This window comes from Haliotis rufescens, unplaced genomic scaffold (assembly GCF_023055435.1).
Source record: "Haliotis rufescens isolate VD_foot unplaced genomic scaffold, xgHalRufe1.0.p SCAF_42, whole genome shotgun sequence".
In the NCBI taxonomy this organism is placed as follows: Eukaryota; Metazoa; Mollusca; class Gastropoda; order Lepetellida; family Haliotidae; genus Haliotis; species Haliotis rufescens.
In genome coordinates, this window is record NW_025964135.1 from 2,836,549 (window position 1) to 2,852,500 (window position 15,952).

General features: G+C 40.6%; 1 protein-coding gene across 1 annotated transcript in view; it reads right to left on the reverse strand.

Annotated features, from left to right (window-relative positions):
* LOC124148179 (E3 ubiquitin-protein ligase MIB2-like) overlaps nucleotides 1–15,952 on the reverse strand; it is a 38,062-nt gene that overhangs the window by 10,928 nt on the left and 11,182 nt on the right. The window contains exons 8-11 of the mRNA XM_048382945.1: nucleotides 15,877–15,952; nucleotides 14,233–14,410; nucleotides 10,201–10,358; nucleotides 5,546–5,694 (exon numbers count right to left, since the gene is read on the reverse strand). The exon at nucleotides 15,877–15,952 is cut by the window's right edge and continues 29 nt beyond it. Coding sequence (XP_048238902.1) covers nucleotides 5,546–5,694; nucleotides 10,201–10,358; nucleotides 14,233–14,410; nucleotides 15,877–15,952 — 561 coding nt within the window. The remainder of the gene's footprint in view (nucleotides 1–5,545; nucleotides 5,695–10,200; nucleotides 10,359–14,232; nucleotides 14,411–15,876) is intronic.

Consider the following 15,952-nt stretch of genomic DNA (forward strand, 5'->3'; position numbering starts at 1 on the left):
GTATATGCAGTTTAGATATACAAATTAGCAACGCTTAATCCTCATTGGTCAGAATGCTACCAGTTGATGTCCAGACTTCAAACAGACCAGACCGTCAAAAATGGCTAGCAGAAAAAAACCAAATGAGGGCCAAAAATGTGGATCTGCATGGAGCGACGAGGAAACGAGATGTCTTTTAGGATTAAGGGAAGAGAATTGTTTTGAAGAACAACTTAATCCCTAAGGGTCTTTGCACAACGGACAGGTTCATCACCTCCATCCTGTATGCCCACTTCTTCATCATCTGCGTCATCATTTGTGTCGTAATTCCACTCATCCCTGAAGGTTTCATTGACACTCCCACATGTTATGCAAGACATTGCAACAGCCAATCACTATGCAAGCAAACTCCACATCAATGTCCAATCGCTTTTGTAAGCATCTCCACCGTCCCTTCAAACGACTGAAGGCATTCTCTATCGTCATCCTTGCCCTGCTGAGGCGATAGTTGAATGTGGCTTGAGCAGGAGTTAGATTGGCTCTGTTGGAGAAAGGCTTTAAAAGCCAAATCTTTAATGGGTAGGCCGCATCACCAAGTAGTACCACTGGCATATTGGAATCACCAACCTTCTTGTTCCATGTGGGGAAAAGAATGCCATTATCACCTTGAATGTAAATATCGGAATTTGCAAACACGCGGGCATCGTGGTCCTCGCTGACTGAAGCCCGGGACGTCATGGACATGATTGCGATACACAATGCTCAGATGGGGCACAAGGTCATCATCAACACCTATGCTGTCAATTGCTGTCAACACCAAAGAGATTACCGACTCTGTATTCTGCAAGCAAGTAAATGGCAATTGCTACCTTCTTTATGACACCCAATGGTTCTTCAACAGTGTCTTGGGAAGGAGAGCGTTCACCTTCAAGTCTTCTGCAAATGAAATCCAATGTTTCCTTTCTCATTCTGAAGTTTTCTAGCCAGTCTGTCTCTTCAAAGTGCTGCAGAACAACCATTCCAGGAAACATTCCAGTCTGATCTTTTCCATAGCTATGACAGAAATGGATGGTTTTGACAATTTACTCCAAATCTGCTTATGGGACTTATACTTCGTATGAATGCACAGCAAATATACTTTTGCTCACGTGTGTAAATTTGCATATGTGTGCAAATTTGAATATGTGCAATTTTTCGCCGTATAAACAGAGTATTAGACGACTAGGCCACCCGTGCCCCCAAGTGCGAGTGAAAGATTCTGTCCATTGTGTATCGTACCTTGTGTCGAAACTAAATAGCATTTTTGTATATGTCCATTCTATAATGATATAAGAAGTTTATTACCGAAATACGATATACAAAACCCAACTCTTTTTAAATTCCAACAACTACTGTCATCACAAAATGCTTACACTGTAAATGTCTTAGCGAAATATATTTTCCTGTCAATGAAAAACTGATGTAAACAACTCAATATTAATTAATTGTCACTTAGATTGTGCAATGTATAATATAGTTTGGCTCAATCGCTCAATTGAAAAAATCAATGAAATATGTATTGTATAATGGGCCTGTGCCCCTTTACTGCAATAAACTCTCTCTCTATGTAAGGAGATGTTGGCCAATGGGTGAAGAAAGGGTTTAAGCAAATTTATCAAAATGGCCTGTAACTAGACAAAACAGTAAAATCTACATTAAATATGTATCATGAGTGTTGTCTACAGGATGCAAATTAAAATGAATATATACTCAAAACCTAAAGTTACTGTAATCATATACAATTGTGATAATTAGTATATGACGTCATATGTGGACAAATATGTGTGTACGTCACAAACAAAATGTCTCTACAGACAGGAGTAGGGTTGAAGCTGTTGTGAGGCGTTCTGTTGTCATAAAACAACAGTCATCAGAAGATGAAGATATCCCCCAGCCCCCATTTTTGTAATATAAGCCCATTGCGCCAACCGAGCAGCGATCACAGAACTTAAGGGATGGGCTAATTTACAAATGGCAGGAATTCAAATTTTAGGTTTCTTTAAATATTGGAGTGAGCACATGTTGAGAGATGTGCTTATACACAAGTCATATATATATAATGGTATGTTGCATTTCAGATGTTTATTCTATGATACTACTTCCTGACAACTGTCAAAAGGAAAAGATAAATCACACAACCCGATCAAAGAGTCTTTTTTTTATTTATTTACATTTTCAAATCTTGATAAAGATATTTAAAGGCTTTTAAGTTCTGCTCTCACAAAACCACCAATACCATTTCAGACAAGGTCCAATCTGTCTCCATGGAAACAGGGGAAAAATATTCCCAATCATTTCAAAAGAAAGGCACCATGATTGATAAAGCCTCGCATGTTTTGTTAAAAAATATTTCATGATTTTCGAGCTCGGATCTGAAAACGACATCAACCCCATCTCAAGACCAAATCTAATTGTTTCATGGAAACGGAGAAAAATGAAAATGCCCCAAATATTTAAATGGCAAAAGGGACCATTTCAAGATCTGTTTGATATATCTGTCAAGTTTTGTTAAGAGATTTTGAACGGAAATCCGGTAGATTATATCCCCCCTCATAGGTGTCCTCCCAAAACGCCTACATGCCAAAACACCTACAACAAAGTTCACAGTTGAATGCACACCTTATCCCCTGCCTGTTACCTTTGTCGTTTTAATGGAATAACCCCAAGAATATTTATATACATTTTATTTTACTATTCAGTCAGATGATAATCCCAATAATCAAATTAGTTTAGAACTAATCAGTCAGATGATAATCCCAATAAGACACTAGCCAAGTTTCAAACAACATCCAAGTATTGGATGGGTGTTTTTAATCCCTGGGCCAAATGTTCTTTTAATCGGCACAAGATTCTCTACCTCTCGTTAGACTCGCTTTCTACTCCTGGGGGCCGCACCAAAGTCGATCTGCGAAATCTTGGCCCGATCTGCATGTTCTCCCTTCTTGATGACGTCAATGAAGCGGCAGATGTTGGGATGTCGATGAGGTAGTCCACGGTGCTGTGGAATCCTTCCAGATTGTTGTTTGTTCTCGGACCTATCGTTGAGTGATGGTTCCACAATGGCAGCGGGAATCGTGCTCCAGTTGACAACCACATAGTCATTGAATTCAACAGCTCTTGGAATTCAACGCTGGGAGTGTCATCCATGTCTTCGATCCAGGTGTCTTGAGTAACTGCTAGTGGAAGCAGAGGCAGTCCAGCATCTCTTCTTCTACACTTGCACACTTCAAGGTCTTCTTTGTACGGAACAGCAAGTCCTAAGTCCTGTGTCTTCCTCCAAATGGCTTGGTTGTAATTTAGGCATCCTTTGACATCAGCAACGGGGAATTCTGCCTCCACACCCCGAATAGCAGCCAGCTCAATGTCAGTTTGTACGCACACTGGGACAAGAGGACGGTTGAGTCTGTTGAACTTTATTCTTTAGCAATCGGAAAAGTCTGGAGTAGGTACATGTACCTATCTGACGATCCGGCAGTAAGGCATAGAGGGTATGTTGTAGAGTCGTGTCTTGTATGGATAATGTATACATGGTTCCACAGGCCGGAAAGTTCCATCCATGTAGATGTACTCTGCTGACTGAAGTGCTTGGAGGTTTTCGTCTGTAGCAAAAGCTAGTATCTTATCATCATCACCATCAGCGAATAGGAGGAAGGGACTCTTATAGATTAATTAGTCTTTGGGACTGTTCCATTATAAGTAGGTGAAACCCCGTTGTTGTTTTAACTCTGTGTAGGGGTACTTGGCTGTAGGTGTTTTGGCATGTAGGCGTTTTGCGAGATAACCCCCTCATTATATGCCGGGGCATAAAAAGTCACAAATGTCTTCTAAAAATGTCCCATTGCATTCAGATGCTGTGCATAACTCATGGGAGATGAGTTCTAGGTAACATAAGGGACCGACTATTTGATATTTTGGGTGGGGACTGTATCGATATATTAGATTTTTCACTGAAAAAACAGTTATTTTCTATATTTAAAACTACGAGCTTAAAATATTTAAAGAAAAACGCCTTGCAACAATGTAATTTCTGTGGCAGGCGATTCTTTTTTTCCAACAGTCTGAAGACTTTTGGGGACAATTTATGTTTTTCGATAATGGCTCTTATTCTTTGTGTAATAGGATAAACTACTACAATGATATGTTATAAATTTTAGACAAGAAATGACCTGAATCAAAATTGCTATGGCTGCCAACTAGCCCGAATCTAGCCCGTCTTTATGTAGTCTTGTATGTACCCACATTAACGGTATGAACACGCCGTGACTGTATTGAAGAGACCGGATGCTGGTCAAGACGTGGTGCCCCACGAGAAGGCACCTGTCGATAACACCAATTGAATCGCTCTCGCCGATCTTACATTGGTGCAGTGTAATGGGGTAGCAAACTTGGGACAGCAAATATTGTGTGCACACGTAGGAAATAATTTAGGTGAGGTGAAACGGGGTTTAACGTCGCGTCCAAGATTATTGCACTTACATAGCGACGTGCATGCACGTGTGTGTGTGTGTGTGTCTGTGTGTGTGTGGCTGCTTGTACTGGTCCGGAGTAATACCGATTTTATAGTGCTAGCCCACTGAGATACCATGCCGCAGTTTAACAGCCATGAATACCCCACTCAGACACAGTATACTGACTCCGAGCCGACCAGTCCTTGTTTTAGCCCACTGAGATAGCACGTCGCAGTTTAACACGAATACCCCACTCAGACACAGTATACTGACTCCGAGCCGACCAGTCCTTGTTTTAGCCCACTGAGATAGCACGTCGCAGTTTAACACGAATACCCCACTCAGACACAGTATACTGACTCCGAGCCGACCAGTCCTTGTTTTAGCCCACTGAGATACCATGCCGCAGTTTAACAGCCATGAATACCCCACTCAGACACAGTATACTGACTCTGAGCCGACCAGTCCTTGTTTTAGCCCACTGAGATACCATGCAGCAATTTAACATGAATACCCAACTCAGACACAGTATACTGACTCCGAGCCGACCAGTCCTTGTTTTAGCCCACTGAGATACCACGCCGCAGTTTAACATGAATACCCCACTCAGACACAGTATACTGACTCCGAGCCGACCAGTCCTTGTTTTAGCCCACTGAGATACCATGTCGCAGTTTAACACGAGTACCCCACTCAGACACAGTGTACAGACTCCGAGCCGACCAGTCCTTGTTTTAGCCCACTGAGATAGCATGTCGCAGTTTAACACGAATACCCAACTCAGACACAGTATACAGACTCCGAGCCCCTTAAGGCCCAGCGCCAGGCAGGGTACCAACAAGTACCATCTTTTAACGTCTTTTGGTATGACGCGGCCGGGGATCGAACCCCCGACCTTCCGCTCTCCCGGCGGAAAGTCATGTAGGTCCTGTTCCACAAAACTATCTTTGCGTTACGAATGTGTCAACACACCTGCTTTATCACACGGCGTTCGTAGTTTTAGCTTTGTGGACTTAGGGTCGTCAGCGTGTAAATCATCGGGCTGCCTAAATGTATCAATCGAGAAAACGACCACCTACTTCACAGTGGCTATGTGGAGGGGGGTGTCCTCGTCGTTGTCGGGGGAGTTGATGTCCGCGCCCTTGTCAATCAGCACCTTCAACATGTCCAGTTTACCCTCGTGGGCGGCCAGGTGGACAGGGTGGATACCCTTGTGGCCCGCATTCACCTGGATCAGAACATGTGAAGAAACCCGTGAAGATCCGGGGTAGAATAGGTCTTCAGCAACCCATGCTTGTCTCCCCATGAAGATCCGGGGTAGAATAGGTCTTCAGCAACCCATGCTTGCCTTAAAAAGCGACTATGCTTGTCGTAAGAGGCGACTAACGGGATCGGATGGTCAGGCTCGCTGACTTGGTTGATGCATATCATCATATCCCAATTGCGTGGATCGATGCTCATGATGTCAATCACTGGATTGTCTGGTCCAGACTCGATTATTTACAAACCGCCGTCATGTAGCTGGAATATTGCTGAGTGCGGCGTTAAACAGCAAACAAACAAACAAACAAACAAAATAACTGAAGAAATCACCATTTCGACCAGTACAAGTGAAGAAATCACCACTTGTATAGTACAACAAGTGAATAAATCAGATACCCATTTTGACTGACCTAATTCACACAATGGCACCTTTCCAGCCTTACGTCACCACATGACATATTTTTGGGAACACAGTTTTCTTTGTCATTGAGAATTCAGATAAATAATTTCCTCTTTAATTTTTGTGGCAGGCAATTTCCTTTTTTGCAAATGGTCTGAAGCATAACCTTTTTTCAAGCATTTTCAGGGACAATTTATATAATAATTTCCTTTTTTCCAAATGGTCTTAAGCATAACCTTTTTTTCAAGCATTTTCAGGGGAAATTTATTCAATAATTTCTTTTATTTGCAAATGGTCTGAAGCAAAACATTTTTTCAAGCATTTTCAGGGACAATTTATATAATAATTTCTTTTTTTTCAATGGTCTGAAGCATAACTTTTTTCAAGCATTTTTAGAGACAATTTTTTTTTCCGATTAAATCCCATAAGAAGACCTAATCACTTTGATGCCTGAAGTACTATGCTGGTTGTGTATTGGGTACAAATGCAGCCTGTAAGAAATGAATACTTAATACATACATACTTTTAAGTGTGTACTAATTGACCTTTTCACACTTCGCTACTTCCGGTTTGAAAGCGAGGCTTGGAGAGCAGAAGGTGAAGGCTGGATAGCACATGAAACACATGGAGATGTCAACAAGGCATGCAATCGGGACAAACTGTGACAATTTAACCATCCCGGTACATTTATCGTAAGTATTGAACATTATTCTTATTCTTATCATTGACAAACTATTCTACTGTTATCTGGTCGCCTTACCGATATAAATTTGAGTCTGGCCGTTCTGTTGTGATTTCAATTTAAAATATTCATGACCACCTGGTAACTCCCAGTGCAGTTTATGGTAGCTGAACAGACTTAATACAAATGCCACTGAGATCTTGTAAAGAATAATTAATTGTTTACACACCATTAAGCCAAACTATTTATTGTTAGTTTAAATAACTTTGCGGGTTGTATTGGAAGTCGAAATATTTACATTTTGACCATATCTAGATATATGTCAGAAACTAACTAAATTGATATGTTGATATAATGTATCAAACTGTAAACTACTGAGAATTGAAAACCGTAACAAATCAGAATTTTGCATCATTTGCGTAATTGACGTAAATTGTAATGGACTCAAATGCATTCCAATAAAATATTAGACCTCTAGATCTACGTGTGCTGTTGTGATTGTGAACAGTTGTTATTTTGATTTTCAATGTTGACAGATTAGATAGCATGAGGTGTAATATTTCAACTGAATTATTACATAAAGGATGTGTAAATATTTGAAGTAAAGTACAGTTTGATCTGCAATTTTGTAAACAATATTTCTATCAAAATGATATTTACTTTACTGTACCACATTAATCATGACACGAAATGAACAATAACCCAACTAATTAATGGCCAGTAAATGTTCAATCTACATGTGATCTTTATATAATTTACAGAAACAGCTAACTCTTTAACAGTCTGTATTCAAATATTTCAAATGCATAAATTGATATTGACATTACTATAAACTTAAAGTAAAAACAGAATTATTTTTAATTCCCATGCGTATTGCAATCATAATTATTTATTCCCTTTGTTTAATTGTGAAACCCATCTGGTTTTATGTCCACAAACATGTTTTGAAACTTTTAAAACAAAATAATTTCTTTTGTGCAAGCAATTGCCATGTATTATTGATTATTAATCATATCAATTTATATGTACGAGTTGCAATAATTATATTGTTATGATGTAATAGTTTACTATTGTTAACAATCTTTAGAACTTTAGTTTATTTCAGTCAAGTCAAGTGGGGTGATAATTTTGATAATTTTTATAATTCAATCAAAACGAGAAATATAAAAAAATATAAATACATAGAAGAAATTTGTTTTCCTTGTCAAATAACGATGATAGCATGAATTTATCTCATCTTGTGATCTGACAAAGTTAATATTTTCAAGTCAAGATATCAACTTTAGTAAACCACAAGAAGAGATAAACATTTCATTTGAAAAAAAAAATTCAAGTCTTATATTTCTTTGTGATCTTCATGACCTTACTCAGAAAACCATAGTGTCAATGAGGCAGACTGACTGTAGGTGTGACAAAACGTGATATTTCACCTGATTTTAATAAAAATCTTATTTATTTCACTCAAGCGAAAGTATGTTTTCAGCATGGTCAGACTAAACAAAGTATTTCATGATTAAATACATACCGGTAATACAAATATCAAAACGTGTTTCATTAAAACAAGAGTGAATTTCTGTGTGACATTGATATAAAGAGCTGTAGTACACTCTCATTAAATTGATGCATCTGTTGTGTTTACTGTTTACACAAAATATACAAGAATGTTATTTTCTAAATAAGCAATATTTTGAGAGAAGGTGAATATGCATTGTTTATAAAAAAATTTATGGAACTAGAAATATTATTACAATATTATTGAATTATTCATTTCAGGCTTTAAGTCCAGCGAGTCAACACAATGAAGTACTAATATCCGGTGACGGATGTCTGCAGGAGCTTTCTGGTGACAGTAACACACTGGTTACAATGTGCATCCTGTCAAAGGACGAGGAAGTGAAAAGCCATATTTATTCAATCATGTGTTCCTGTCACATTTGACTCAAATAGGACGAGGAGGTGAAAAGCCTTATTCACTCACACATTGTACCATCCGTTTACAAGCAAGAAAATTATTTTCTCCTGGAATTTAATTAGGTGCTTTTGACTAACAAAAACACCCGGTCCATGTTAAGTTTTGAAAACTTATATTGTGAGAAATAAAGACATGAAAATTTCGGTTTGTTTTTCTTATTTAAATATGAGAAATCCAGATTGTTCCACCAACATAATTTGTTCCGATACATGTATTTTATCTTGGCTTGATTACCAAATGAAGTTGATTCCTTTTCATCTTTTGTTATTTTATCTGTACTCATATCTGATGAAACTATTCAGGATAAATGTATTAGTAGCTTCCTTTTAATATACAATTACCTATCATCATATAGGATTAGGTCAGGGTGTTCAAGAAGTTGGTATTTGTATCAAATCTTATATTTCTTCAATTTCATGCATTATTTATATTTATCAATTTTAAATTTCGTTTTAACATATTTTAAACATTTCACACATTATTGCTTTTGTCGTGCACGGTGCAATCTCAATCGTTAATACTCGGTTAAATAAGTGATGTTTGAAGAACAAGTAAAGTATCATCTGCCATTGTACACACTGAATAGAGTTATCGCCCCTTCTGAATATTTATTTTGACACATGAGTTATTTTGTGAACTAATTTCATTTACATCGTAACATGTTTAGATGGAAATCATAGCAGAAAAAGTGTTTTTTGTCAACTGGACTCATGGCAAAACGACAGTGCGTTGTGCAGCAAACACCACTATGAAAGGTGAAATAAACATGATCGACGATCTCGAGTTCGCCAAGCCACGCATTGACTGAGCAAATTTGCAAAAGTACACTGACCTGTTTCATGTTATGCGGTTCATTTACGATACAAAACTTCTGTCATTGAATGTACTGTCACATTGTACCTATATGCCGACGAGGTTATGATAAATATAATATCTGTGAAATACGTATCTCAAAATGCACCTTTCGATTCACTTCCGAGATCCTGACAGCAAAATGCTAATTCCAGTGTATTACAGGCATATTTTATTTGGACCTCAGGATTTAATGTGAAATATCTTCTGTATTAAATACAGAGGATACCATTTTTTGTTTGTTTGAAATGTCGTGCATGCTACAACAACATGCTATCTGTTCTCTATCAGCTGATGCGACTCACACTTGATGGATCTATGCTCTCCAAGCCTCGTTTTCGATCCAAGATGGCGAAAGTGTGATAAAGGTCAATACATCCTTCGTAGTCAGGACCAGAACTGTTCAGATACATCCTATAGTTAGCAATAAATATGTTCTAATTAACCAACATTCCGTCTCTAAAAATATATATATGTTCTCATGGACCTAAACACACCTAAATCTATAAAGCTGTATTTCCATCAGCATACACACGCTATTGAAATGCGGTAACTCTTTACTCACCAAACTGGAGTCGTGTTCGCAAAGTTTTCTGACGTCACTGACGTCGCCCTCCAAGATGGCTCTGAACAGAAGCCCGACCCCCTCCCTCCGTGAGTGTTGTTGTGCCTGTCTCATGATCACTAACCCTGCTAGGAGGTTTGCCAGCGCACCAGGCAGATCTGAGGGGGAGAGAATGTTAGAGATTCGAACCAGGGCACTGGGAGCAATCGCACTACCTACTGAACTGTATGCTCACGTCCTTGCACTAGGTCGGTTAATTGTATATGTATGAATTTGTTAATGTTTTGACCACATACATTATTATAGAATTATCGACAATTAATTAATTATCATGTCGGTTAATCATAACTGTGGTTGATAGTATGAGCAACATCATCAGAATATTATAATCATCACAATCATTTCCAGGACACATATTGTAATCCGATTCTCATTCTAGTCGGCTCTTAATATAAACATGTAGGATAAAACAAACACACGACCACACAGTAAGTTGAATCTAATGCCCTGACACCACACTGTAAGTTGAATCTAATGCCCTGACACAACACTGTAAGTTGAATCTAATGCCCTGACACCACACTGTAAGTTGAATCTAATGCCCTGACACCACACAGTAAGTTGAATCTAATGCCCTGACACTTCACTGTAAGTTGAATCTTATGCCCTGACAACACACTGTGAGTTGAATCTAATGCCCTGAAGCCACAGTGTAAGTTGAATCTAATGCCCTGACGCCACACTGTAAGTTGAATCTTATACCCTGACACTACACTGTAAATTGAATCTAATGCCCTGACACCACGAAGTAAGTTGAATCTTATGCCCTGATACCACACTGTAAGTTGAATCTAATGCCCTGACAACACACTGTGAGTTGAATCTAATACCCTGAAGCCACAGTGTAAGTTGAATCTAATGCCCTGACACCACACTGTAAGTTGAATCTAATGCCCTGACACCTCACTGTAAGTTGAATCTTATGCCCTGACACCACAGAGTAAGTTGAATCTAATGCCCTGACACCACACTGTAAGTTGAATCTTATGCCCTGACACCACACTGTAAGTTGAATCTAATGCCCTGACACCACACTGTAAGTTGAATCTAATGCCCTGACACCACACAGTAAGTTGAATCTAATGCCCTGACACCACACAGTAAGTTGAATCGAATGCCCTGACACCACACTGTAAGTTGAATCTAATGCCCTGACACCACACTGTAAGTTGAATCTAATGCCCTGACACCACACTGTAAGTTGAATCTAATGCCCTGACACCACAGTGTAAGTTGAATCTAATGCCCTGACACCACATAGTAAGTTGAATCTAATGCCCTGACACAACACTGTAAGTTGATTCTAATGCCCTGACACAACACTGTAAGTTGAATCTTATGCCCTGACAACACACTGTGAGTTGAATCTAATGCCCTGAAGCCACAGTGTAAGTTAAATCTAATGCCCTGACGCCACACTGTAAGTTGAATCTTATACCCTGACACTACACTGTCAGTTGAATCTAATGCCCTGACACCACACAGTAAGTTGAATCTGATGCCCTGACACCACACTGTAAGTTGAATCTAATGCCCTGACAACACACTGTGAGTTGAATCTAATGCCCTGAAGCCACAGTGTAAGTTGAATCTAATGCCCTGACACAACACTGTAAGTTGAATCTTATACCCTGACACCACACTGTAAGTTCAATCTGATGCCCTGACTCCACACTGTAAGTTGAATCTAATGCCCCGAAACCACACAGTAAGTTGAATCTAATGCCCTGACACCTCACAGTAAGTTGAATCTAATGCCCTGACACCACACTGTAAGTTGAATCTAATGCCCTGACACAACACTGTAAGTTGAATCTAAAGCCCTGACACCACTTTGTGAGTTGAATCTAATGCCCTGACACCACACTGTAAGTTGAATCTAATGCCCTGACACCACGATGTGAGTTGAATCTTATGCCCTGACACCACTTTGTGAGTTGAATCTAATGCCCTGACACAACACTGTAAGTTGAATCTAATGCCCTGACACCACGATGTGAGTTGAATCTTATGCCCTGACACCACTTTGTAAGTTGAATCTAATGCCCCGAAACCACACAGTAAGTTGAATCTTATGCCCTGACACCACAGAGTAAGTTGAATCTTATGCCCTGACACCACAGTGTAAGTTGAATCTAATGCCCTAACACCTCACTGTAAATTGAATCTTATGCCCTGACACCACTGAGTAAGTTGAATCTTTTGCCCTGACACCACAGAGTAAGTTGAATCTAATGCCCTGACACCACACAGTAAGTTGAATCTAATGCCCTGACACCACACAGTAAGTTGAATCTAATGCACTGACACCACACTGTAAGATGAATCTAATGCCCTGACACAACACTGTAAGTTGAATCTAATGCCCTGACACCACACTGTAAGTTGAATCTAATGCCCTGACACAACACTGTAAGTTGAATCTAATGCCCTGACACCACAGAGTAAGTTGAATCTAATGCCCTGACACCACACTGTAAGTTGAATCTTATGCCCTGACACCACACTGTAAGTTGAATCTAATGCACTGACACCACAGTGTAAGTTGAATCTAATGCCCTGACAGCACTTTGTGAGTTGAATCTTATGCCCTGACACTACACTGTAAGTTGAATCTAATGCCCTGACACCACACTGTAAGTTGATTCTAATGCCCTGACACAACACTGTAAGTTGAATCTAATGCCCTGACACAACACTGTAAGTTGATTCTAATGCCCTGACACAACACTGTAAGTTGCATCTAATACCCTGACACAACACTGTATTTTGATTCTAATGCCCTGACACAACACTGTAAGTTGAATCTAATGCCCTGACACCACACAGTAAGTTGAATCTAATGCCCTGAAACCACACAGTAGGTTGAATCGAATGCCCTGACACCACACTGTAAGTTGAATCTTATGCCCTGACTCCACACTGTAAGTTGAATCTAATGCCCTGACTCCACAGAGTAAGTTGAATCTAATGCCCTGACTCCACACTGTAAGTTGAATCTAATGCCCTGACTCCACACTGTAAGTTGAATCTTATGCCCTGACTCCACACTGTAAGTTGAATCTAATGCCCTGACTCCACAGAGTAAGTTGAATCTAATGCCCTGACACAACACTGTAAGTTGAATATAATGCCCTGACACCACACTGTAAGTTGAATCTAATGCCCTGACACCACACTGTAAGTTGAATCTTATGCTCTGTCACCACGATTTGAGTTGAATCTAATGCCCTGACACCACACTGTAAGTTGAATCTAAAGCCCTGACACCACTTTGTGAGTTGAATCTAATGCCCTGACACCACACTGTAAGTTGAATCTAATGCCCTGACACCACGATGTGAGTTGAATCTTATGCCCTGACACCACTTTGTGAGTTGAATCTAATGCCCTGACACAACACTGTAAGTTGAATCTAATGCCCTGACACCACGATGTGAGTTGAATCTTATGCCCTGACACCACTTTGTGAGTTGAATCTAATGCCCTGACACAACACTGTAAGTTGAATCTAATGCCCTGACACCACACAGTAAGTTGATTTTAATGCCCTGACACCACACAGTAAGTTAAATCTAATGCCCTTACATCACACTGTAAGTTGAATCTCATGCCCTGACACCACACAGTAAGTTGAATCTAATGCCCTGACACCACACAGTAAGTTAAATCTTATGCCATGACACTACACTGTAAGTTGAATCTAATGCCCTGACACTACACTGTAAGTTGAATCTAATGCTCTGTCACCACGATGTGAGTAGAATCTAATGCCCTGACACCACTTTGTGAGTTGATTCTAATGCCCTGACACTACACAGTAAGTTGATTCTAATGCCCAGACACCACACTGTAAGTTGAATCTAATGCCCTGATACCACACTGTAAGTTGAATCTAATGCCATGACACCACAATGTAAGTTAAATCTCATACCCTGACACCACGATGTGAGTTGAATCTAATGTACGTACTGAGAAGCTCCTCGGCTGACGTCTCATCTTGACCAGCAGTGTCTGTGACGTCATCCACTCCTCCCCCGGGGGCCGGTACGCAACACGCAGGGTTGAACAACCACGTCCTCAGACCAAAAGACACGGCCACGTCGCCATCAGAGTCGATTTTTGCTATACGTCCCTTCTTGCCTAAATACTGTGAATTATGTACATGTGAAACAATGAATACATGGATATTATTTATTTACAACTATATACTATTCGTATTACTACGGATATTACATTTACATCAGCCGGTGGGGGGGGGGGGGGGGGGGGGGGGTTATTCTGGGTAAAATATTGGTCCCCATGAACCTATGCCTGTCGTAAGGGGCGACTAACGAGATCGAGTGGTCAGGCGTAGTGACTTGGTTAATGCATGTCATCGTATCCCAATTGCGTAGATCGACCTAACCCTAACCCTGAGAGCGTTCGCCTAACCCTAACCCAGAGAGGGTTCGACCGGAACATGACCGGACATCACCCAAGGGAACCTGTGGTCGATATTGTGAGCACACGTGTGTACGTTCACCGCGTCAAGGTACCATGGCCAACTTTCTGTTTATAACAGCAGTTGTTCTTAAGGTCATGGAAATTCAATCTACACACAGCAGCCATGTGAATCTGTCAGCTACGTGTTCCGGTGGTAGATAAATTCGACCATCCGTCAACATAAAGCTGCCCATTGCTCGAGACTGCCTCCGCTGAGCGGATAGAGCGTCTGTCCTGAGAGCGGAAGGCCAGCAGTTACCCAAAACCATTAAAAGATGGTACTTGTTGTTACCTGGCCTGGCGCTCGGTATTAAGGGGCTTAAACAAGGACTGGTCTGCTCGGAGTCAGTATACTGTGTCTGAGTGGGGTATTTAAACTGCGGCATGGTATCTCAGTGGGCTAACACTATAAAATCGGCATTAGTCCGGACTAGTACAAGCAGCGATGCGCACGTACACGCGCGCGCACGCACACACACACACACACACACACACACACACACACACACACACACACACACACACACGACGTTAAACCCCAATTCACCTCACCTCACCTCACCTCACCTCACCTCACCTCACCTCACCTCACCTCACCCCATCTTCATTGCTCGAACAGTGCATGAACTCTTAGAATAGAGTATTCGATTCACAATATACAGCAGGGTTGTGGAGTATCCTAGTTGTTTAAACCTTCGATCGTCACTCCGAGGATTCGAGTTCGATTCTCCACACATATTAACCTAATTTTTGAGTTAAATATGCCTGGTCGTGATATTGACGAAATATTGCTAAAGCGGCGTAAAACCACACTCATCCGCTGGACATTAGAGCCCACTGCGTGTACCTACCGGCTTGGACCCGTGAAGATCCCGGGGTAGAATAGGTCTTCAGCAACCCATGCTTGCCGTACAAGGCAACTTCGCTTGTCGCAAGAGGCGACTAACGGGATCGGGTGGTCAGGCTCGCTGACTTGGTTGATGCATGTCATCGTATCCCAATTGCGTGGCTCGATGCTCATGATGTCAATTACTGGATTGTCAGGTCCAGACTCGATTATTTACAGACCGCGGTCATATAGCTTGAATACTGCTGAGTGCGTTAAACAACAAACAAACAAACAAAACCTACCGGCTTGATATCATCCAGCCAGCCACCGTGGTCTTCCTGCAGCTGCCGGACCTTCTGTTCATCATTCAGGATCTGT